This window comes from Cariama cristata, unplaced genomic scaffold (assembly GCF_000690535.1).
Source record: "Cariama cristata isolate BGI_N322 unplaced genomic scaffold, ASM69053v1 scaffold3742, whole genome shotgun sequence".
In the NCBI taxonomy this organism is placed as follows: domain Eukaryota; kingdom Metazoa; phylum Chordata; class Aves; order Cariamiformes; family Cariamidae; genus Cariama; species Cariama cristata.
The window spans coordinates 33,053-42,388 of NW_009605347.1; the positions used below are offsets into that span (position 1 = coordinate 33,053).

The 9,336-nt window shown below is 39.7% G+C and overlaps 1 protein-coding gene across 1 annotated transcript in view; it reads left to right on the forward strand.

Moving 5' to 3' along the window:
* Positions 1 to 9,336, forward strand: part of LOC104158294 (mitogen-activated protein kinase kinase kinase 5-like) — a gene marked incomplete at its 5' end in the record, with an annotated part of 27,175 nt that overhangs the window by 7,216 nt on the left and 10,623 nt on the right. Inside the window, 4 exons of the mRNA XM_009695900.1 lie at positions 5,261 to 5,400; positions 5,655 to 5,823; positions 6,789 to 6,895; positions 8,161 to 8,331. Coding sequence (XP_009694202.1) covers positions 5,261 to 5,400; positions 5,655 to 5,823; positions 6,789 to 6,895; positions 8,161 to 8,331 — 587 coding nt within the window. The remainder of the gene's footprint in view (positions 1 to 5,260; positions 5,401 to 5,654; positions 5,824 to 6,788; positions 6,896 to 8,160; positions 8,332 to 9,336) is intronic.

The following is a 9,336-nucleotide window of genomic DNA, read 5'->3' on the forward strand; positions in this document are numbered from 1 at the left end:
GAACAGTTCCTACTGTGAGAGATACTGGCTATTTTTATTACCTCAGCTGATTTTATTTAAATAAAAGTTACATTGGATGCTGATCTGGAGCTTAGGCAAGTAGATGGGATTCTGCTAGAGTCTCCCATCTGTGAGTAAAGCATCATGGTTTTGTTTGGGGGGATTTTTGTTTTCTTTGACACTTCTTGTCTTTGAAGGCAATTTTCTTCTGTTTGTGGATATTTGACAATTAAATGATTCCACCGGAGCAGTGTTAGTAAAGAGCCTCAGGGAATCAAGAGGACTGCACACCATTGACTACCTGGGATTTTGCGAATTTTCTTCCTCCTTTTGAAGTAAAATTCAAGATCTGAGAATTAATTGAGCAGAACTCAAATGCTCATTTGTATAGCACGATGTCATCTTAATCCGTACAATTTTCAGAGAGAAATCTTCTGTACTATGTCAGATGTATTTGTGGGGAAGAGAATGGTGTTTAACTTATTACATGATCATCTTTCTAAGACATGGGTTCCAAACTGAAGCCCCAAAAGGCTGCCCCTTTCACAAGTACTGGTTCTGTATGAGAGGGGGATATTGAAAGAAGGGCTGTTTTATATTCTTGTTGTGATCATTAAGATATAACTATATGCTATGCATTTTTATTATCTCTTAAATACAAATAGATGCTATATTAATTTCTTTTCAGAAGCTGAGAAAGGATATCAAACGAGAAGGAGGTGCTTAATGTTCCAGTGACCAGTAGGTCTAGCTAGGAGCAGCAGAGTCTTAAATTCTGTAACTGTAGAGCTATTAAGGCAATCTTACGGCTGTATTTAAACTGAAATTACACACGCTCTGGAATTGTTTAATTTTGCACAATAAGTGAGGAAAGGACATTAGAAAAATATAAACCAATTAAAACACTTGCAAAAATGAATTACAGATTTTGTCACTTGGTGGTAAGCATTTCTGCCTGCGTAGCTGGCTCCAGCCAGTACTTCTGCCTTCTGATTAGTCTGGCTGATTTGGTGAAATGGGCTATGGCACAGATAGTCTTTGAGAAGGTGGCCTGATGTTGGCAGGTACTGAGTGTGCTGGCCCAGAGCCTGCAAAGACATGTATGTTCTTATCTCCTAGATAGGACTGGTTCAGCTGACCTGAGAGCTCAGGCCAAGCTTACCTTATCTCATGTCCTGAGTTCTTGTGCATCAGCTGAACCATAGTAACTATCTGTGTGCACAGTCATGGCCTGTCCCAGCCCCTCAGGTTTGCAGTAATGCCTTTTCAGCTTCCAACTCGGGTCACCTGCAATCACTTTGTAATTTTCATTAGTGTAATTTGAGCTTTTGAACCTTAAATAATGAGGGTTTTATAAAGACAGAGGGTTGGAAAATGAAACTTCTAGCACCTGTCGTTGATTGTGGAGGGTCTATTCCCACCTACTTTTGAAGCCCCTTTATGCTACTCACCTCTTTTAAATGGTGTTGGCATAACTGAGAATATTGCAATTGGATTTAAGGTGTTACTCCTTCAAAAATTGCCCATTTTTTTCTTGAATGGCTTCATTCTATTTCTTTATTTGTACATGGTATGGCAAGTCAGAGGAATGGATCAAAGGAAAACAAAATTTTGTCTTGGGCACTCAGCAAACTTTGAATATAGAATAAAGTTAATAAGGTTTAGGAAAGAATATCAGTTTGAGATCAGAGTTGGGATAGTGTGTTACAGGGCAGATTTTAATAGAGTAAGTGGAATAACGTGCACTAAATCAAAATGTAAAGCGGAGCGTGTGTTGGAAAGACTACCTGATCCTTTCTAACTTAAGTTAGTGTAGCTTATATTTTGACGAAGAAAGGTGGGAAAGGTCAAAGTGGCTGAGACAAAGGTTGCATAGCTTGGGAATGAGGAAAGAAGCGGGTCATGCAGTCTGCTTTGGGGAAGAAGGATTAGAGCTGTCTGACATTGGAGCAGCTCCTCAGCTCCTGCCCCCCTAGCCTGGCCCTCTCGGGCTCCCATCCCAGTCGTTGCCCAGATGCGGTCGAGGTTGGGCTCTTGGTAGTTAGACTTTGTGATGGTGACCAAATATGTTTCTCCATAGTGGGAGACCGTAGACTTTGTTATACAAGAGCAATCTTGCTCTCACTGTTATCTTTATTCCACCACCACCTTTAGTAAATAAAAAAAATAATCAAGCGTTATATTATTTTTCTTCTTTTGTCACCACAGCTACTGCATGTCTGCCTTTGTCAGGTTCAGCTGTTAAATGTCTAATGTACTCTTTAGCTAGGAAAGTGAAATTGAGGTCAATATTTCATGTATTTCTTAGCTTTACTGCATGTGGGGTTTTTTTGTATTTTTTTTTTTTTGAAAGCCTGTTTCCTAAGGAAACGAAACTTTGCTTGCACTGTTTTTTCATCCTCCACCCTCTTTCTGCATCTACCTGTTTGTCTGATGAATTTCAGCCAAATTTGAGAGGTTTCAGAGATACAGATCTGCCTCCAAAACAGAACTGCCTAGATTGAGTTAACCAAATTAGTGCCCTGGCTGAGGGAAAGGCCACTGTGTTCCCACACTACGTGCCACCAAGGATCAAGGTGAGATTCTACCTTGAGACAATTCCCCAAGAACCCTGGGAGCCTTCTGAACTTTAAATTGATTTTTATTTTCTTCCCATGTAGTGATTTCTCCTGTCTTTTACTGTTAACTTCTTCCTTGTCCACTGCTTCCAAAGGCTACTGGGTCTGTGTGGCTTCTGTAGCAGGCGTCTGTAATATAACCAGCTGGTTTTTTTTTTTCCCCTCGGGTAACAGGAAAAAAGCATGTAAACTAATTTTTGCTGGCTCTCTTGCTCCACTGAAATAGATACCTACCTCCCACAGAAGGTGCTCTCGGGGTCGGTTTGTGAGAGCTCTTGCTCAGTAATGGACTCGAGCACTTGGTCTCTGCAGGAAGAGTGGGGTTCCTGCTTGTAGGACTATTTCTGACGACTCCGGTACTGTCTCTGTACGTGGCCTGACCGTTATGCCAGGATAAACTTTGGGTACTGTGGATTTCAAAAGCTGGAAATGTCCTTTTCCAGAGTTGATTTCTAATTAAGATTTGAGCTTTGGAAACAGTGTGCCAGGGGTCTGAGACGGCCTTCCTGCAAGCAGTCTGGAATTTATTTTTAATGCACTGAATAAACATTAGGAAGTAAAATACTTGCCCCAGGATGCCTGTAGCTACTTCACCCTTTCTCTTGGCTCTGCCCTCCCAAACTTTTTCTCCTTTATTTAAAAAAGGAAAGCTGGAGAATAGTCTGCCTACACTTAGTAGTGGCTGTGCCAGTCACTGCCCGCCCGTGTCCTGTAGTTGCTGAAACCAGCAAGTGCATAATTTCCTCTCTGCCTTTGACTGTGGGCCTTATTAGGTTTTAGCAGGGTCAAAGGTTCATCCATTCACTCTTGAAAGTGTGTGATCGCCTTGCATGCTAGCGTAGTCTTGAGCAGAAGTGTCCATTCAGTTCTCAGTTGTAAAGATGAACAATTTGGGTTCTAGCATCACGCTCCTTAATTGCTTGTTAAAAATATCATCATACACTTCCCAGTTCTAGTTTCCTTTGGAATTGCTACACTCATGCACAGAAAAATGTGTCCTAGCTATTCAGCTGTAAGAGTTTGCAGTTGTTGGGGGAAGAAGACTTCATCCTTGTGCAAGTCTGTGTATGCAATAATCTCCAGCCAAGTTCTGGGTTAGTTGAGCTCAATGGACCTTGTGTAAGTGCCTGCTTTAATTACTTTTAAATTTTACAGAGTTTGTCTATATCCCTCAGAAGTGGGGGTGGGATTCCCTTTATAGCAAGTCTTATAGTTTCATAGTATAATAGGTGTAATAAAAAAAAAAGTAATTCCTGTACTCTTTATGGCCAATCTCTGTCCTGTACACAAACATAAGTTTACTGACATACCTGTACACCTACATTTATACAGACTAGAGTATCTCAATCCTTCCATGTTTTGAAACTTTAATAATGTATGCTAAAATGCAAGTTTTAAGCACACAGCTGGTGCTGTGCATTTGAAAGCTATTTAGTCCCTGCTCTCTCAGTGCATGGAGCTCAGCTTGCCAGGGGCATCTCTGAAGTGATGTCCTCAGTGCTATATTGACTTCTGGGAGAGCAGAAGCAGCTGACCAGAAAGTAATTAACCTTGAATGTAATTTAGGGATACCGAAATGATGAGTCTCAAGAATTGCTTCCTTAGGCTTTTCTTGCTGGGCTGCTGGCCACTTCAGTGGTGGAGTCTGAGCTTTGAGAGCCAAACGGCAGAACTCCTCCCGGTTTTGATGGTGTCCTGTCTCATAGTTAAGTCCCTTCAGAACCACAAATACTCAGCAAGCTTTCTGTGTGTGTAAATCTGTACTCGCACGTATACCGCAGACACCAGACACCTTGCCTCCCTCTTTCCTGGAAGATAAATGATTTTTTTTTTTTTTGGTGAAATATCTGTCATACATTGATATATCGAAATCAATACAATTTAGTAATGCTAAGAAAGCTTTCTGTGTGTATAAATCTGTACTTGCACATATTTGGTGAAATATCTGTCATACATTGATATATCGAAATCAATACAATTTAGTAATGCTAAGAGGTTCCATAAGTGATTATTCTGAAATAGGTATGGTTTTAAGTCCCACTGGCCAGGAGGGTTTGCTGCATAGCAAGGAATTTAATTTGTCTTTGTTACGCTAAACTATTAGAGTCGTTTTGCAGTTCATATGAGGATTAGTTTTCTCTAAAATTTTCCTTTTGTGAGGCAACTAGCTTGTGTGACTGTTTTCAACATCTGTGAGCCTAACTGTACTAAATAGCAGAGCGCTTGCTCTCTTCTGAACGCCAGTCACCTCGAAAAGAGCGTACGTCTGCCTACCGCTTCGGGGTGACTGGGGTGTGCCCTCAGAACAAGTGACTATTTTAAGGCCAACATGATGCTTCTAAAAAGACTTGTCTTGCGGGAAGCAGTTCAGAAATCTGAAAGAATACATTTCAGAGTTATATCATATTTGAGATGAAAACTGAATTTATGTAATCCTAGGCTTCATGGGTAAAATCTTGGTCTTGCTGAAGTAAGCGGCGGATCTCCCTTTGACCTTAACAAGTGGAATTCTGGAGGTAGTATATGAAGTTGTTTTATGCTTAAGCTTGTCAAACCATAACTGCCCTAAACATTGCACCTTGTTTAAAAAAAACACTGGTAACTACATATTTGTTCCTTATATGATAACTCCACATAACAAGGTATACTGCTGTGATAGCAGTTTCATGAAGGGACTAACAGAACTGATGCAGCCCAGTTTCGAGTCGCTGCTTGGGCCTATCTGCTTACCTCTGGTCGATCGATTTATTCAGCTCTTGAAGGTGGCACAGGCCAGTTCAAGGTGAGTTGTCGTTTTATACCCCTGTATAAAATTCATAACTGCTGGCAGTATAAATGTCAGGCTCTTACTTCAGGGTGATGCGATGTTTTGCCTTCTGTTGAGACAAATTGATAATTTAGCTTGACCAGATCTCTCCATTGACACTGCTCTATCAATAAATATTCCACGTATAAATTGTGGGAGAGCTGCAGGGCCAGAAAAACAAGTGAGAGGGACCTGTCCCAAACTGCTGACGTGAAGTCGTTCCTCTGCAGCCAGTATTTCCGGGAATCCATCCTGAACGACATCAGGAAGGCCCGTACCCTCTACACGGGCAGAGAGCTCGCGGCAGAGCTGGCAAGGATTCGACAGCGAGTGGATAACGTTGAAGTCTTGTCTGCTGACATTGTGATAAACTTGCTGCTCTCCTACAGAGACATCCAGGTATGAATCCTATGCTCGAAGATACTCTAAAGCATGGTAAATTAAATTAAATTCTCAGTGAAATTTTTGGTGTATTTTGCACAAGTTTGCTAGCAAACTATGTGAATAATGCACCCTAGTAAAAGTCTTTGACAGTATGCTTTTTATTTTGTAGTTACACTGTTTATAGTGTGCCTTTACAAAGCAGAAAAGCGTTGTTATTTTATAACAGCGCCTAAAAAGTACACAACATATAATAACTCTCCTCCATCTCAGCATTACTATGTGATGAGCAGCCCATGGTGTGTCCTACTTGGAAGCTATGATAGCATTCTGCTATTGCTACGTATATGTATTCTTTGTCACCATGCTTGTGACATTTCTCCTGGAAGCAACACGTGTTCATATACATTTCAGCTTCTGGAATGGTGCTTGTAATTGCTTACTCTGTTATACGTAATTTCAACTTTTGCTCCTTAAACATTTTATAGTAGTTTGGTTTTGAGTTTGAGTTTACTTGTTTTGTTTTTAAATATGTCAGTAAATAAGCTACTTTAAAAACCTGTGGTATTGAAAGATTCTTTTACTTTGTTTTTGTCCCTCACATTTACTTCAGAGTTTTGGGATGCCTCAGCTCAGATGCAGTTAGCATTGTAATGTCTGTACAATATGAACTCTGATACGTGTTCAGCCCTTGAAGCTAACTCTAACCATGAAATAGATGTACTAAAATTTCCACAGGTCCACGTTGAAGCAGTACAGGAGATGAAATTGTGTTTCCCTGCTAAATACAGTGCACTTTCACATTTCTGATGAGTGCCAGGCTATTTAAAGTTTGAGACTGAAGAAACTGAAATCCATAAAACTTACGATCAATTGAAAATACTTCTTAGTGTGAAATAATAGGTGCATAGGTCAAAGAGGAGTTTATATAGGCATACCTCAGTACAGCCGCTTAAAACTTCATTATTCCTTTCTTTTGGAAGGATTACGATTCCATTGTGAAACTGGTGAAAACTTTAGAAAAACTGCCTACTTTTGACTTGGCTTCCCATCACCACGTGAGGCTTCATTATGCATTTGCGCTGAACAGGTAAGAATCTACCCTTCCTTCTGCTGTCGAACAGTATCTCAGAACTCCAGACTTCACGCAGGGTTGGTAATCCTGGGTGAAATTCCCTACTGGATTGGTCTAAGCTTTCTTTTTCTCTTGTACTGTCAAATTCCATTCTGCTTGTTTTAAACCTTTTCTTCCACAACTGCCTTCTGAAGCCGCAGACATGAGCTCAGAGCTCACGAGCTCAGGTATCACTTAAAGTGCACATGCTCTCATCTTGCAGGTTTGACATGCACACTGCCTGTACGGATGCATCAAATCTTTGATATGTTCTTGTAGAGGAGGAAGAAAAAATCTGTTCCTGAACCTCTGATTGAGTAGTATTTGCTTTGAGATGGCTGTGGCTTTTGATGTGGCTTTTTTTCTTCCTGAGGTAGACTTCTCTTGCAAGCTGCTTCAGTTCAAAGCTTGCAAGACAGATATAGAACCACTTTTGTATATTCCACCCCCAATTCAAATTGTAGCCACTCAAGTATTACAAGCAATTTGTCCAAAATAGTGTAGTACTCTCCCCAAACCACTGAGGAATAATTTTTGCTGAGAAGGGAGTAATTTGCTTGTTCACTACACAAATATGTAAAAAATTCTAAACTCTTGATACTGAATAATGTATGTATCCAAACTGTGAGTCACCAGGAAGTGTATAATGCTTGCAATTATGTGGTTTCTTTGTCTGAAGTACTTTTGTTAATATTGCCTTATTGGCTTCACTTCCTAACTGCCCCTATCATGGGACTTCAGTCTGGTTTGTGCTTTTTGGTTGTTTTGCTTCATGTTCAAAATATATATATTTTTTTAAAAAAAAAAAAAAATCACAAACACAAAATGGAATTTTTTTTTTCCTTTAAAGCATGAATTACTATTGAAAAAGTATTGGATATGAAACCAAGGTTCATATCTTTCTATTTTGTAAGAAAATAACACATGATCTTTCCAAGAATTGCTCTTGAGGCTCTCGTTGCTGTTGTCAGTACTTTTCTCCAGCTTATGGCTCATGAGAGAGAGGAAGCATGTTTGAGGGCTTTCATAAAGGGTATCCCTGGATATTAAGAAAAGGAAGGAGGAAAAAAAAAAAAAAGGAAGAAGGGGAGGGTAAGTGTGTGTATATAATATAGTCCATTGTGTCTAGAAGCATGTTTCACATGGGTGAAGTCATAGATACACATTCAAACATGGTGACGAAAAAGTATTTCTTGTTAACTTAATTGGGTTTTTTAATCAAAATTTTTATTTTTTACTAGACGAAATCTGCCTGGAGACAGACAGAAAGCTCTAGAAATTATGATTCCCCTGGTAGAACAGGAAGACCAAGTAGCTTCAGATATGTACTGCCTGGTTGGTCGAATTTACAAGGACATGTTTTTGGAATCTGGGTTCATAGACACAGAAAGCAGGGACAAAGGGACGTTCTGGTGAGTACTGTTTTCCTGGTCTATCTCCTTTTTGTTAGCTTTGGGAAAATATTCCTTAAACAAGAATATATTTCAACTGTTTTTCATTCCAAATATTTGGCATCCTTAGGGGATACACTGAATCCTCTAATCTTCTTGGCTTATTTGTTAAGAATGAGAGATTTGTGGTGTGCATAGATCTGGTTTCTGTGAAGTTCTTGAAGTGCCTCAGATTTGGAAGTTTAGGCAGCTGTCATCAGTGTATTTTCCTCCGTTTTCCCAGATGTGAAGTCTCCTGTTTACTATATTATTCTTAGGAACGTGGGCCAGACTATAGTCAACTGTGAATCAATTGGCATACCTGCGATCTGATAGATTCTAGCTAGCTAGGCTTAAAGGTGCTGAGGTTTAACTCTGCACTGATTCTCAGGATGTACCATTCTGTCTTTTTTTTGGCTTCCATACTCACAAGCAATACGACTCTTCCAAAGTCATGCTGGCAAAAGTTTTATCACCCCATCATCACCGTATAGTAGACTACAGTACCATCAGTAGTCAAAGCAGCACACAATAGGATAGGCAAATCCTTATCTTAATTTTAGAGGCAATTATCATGGTTTTTATTGCATTTGAAATGCACTAAAACACTATTATGTGAAGGTTAAAAAAATGGAGGCACTGGATGCCATCCTAGACTTCTGTCAGGATGAGCTGCTTTTCTCCATTATGGCTCAGATGAGGAAACACAGAATTTGTGGTTATGTATCCTGCACATCACATTCTAGTTCTGGTCTTGTGCTCATCAGCTGCCTGTTGAAGTAAATGCTTAGAATGGAAAGCTTTCTTCTCCCTTTGTCATTTATCACTTTTTTTCAGTAAACTTCAGATTAGAACTGTCTTTGGTAAAAGATGAGATAGAATTGTTTACCATTTATGGCCTCAGAATACAAGTACAGTTTATAATTGCTGGTCATGCTTTACAGTTTCGCAATGCTTACTGAATTTTTTTGAAGATGTTGAAATAGC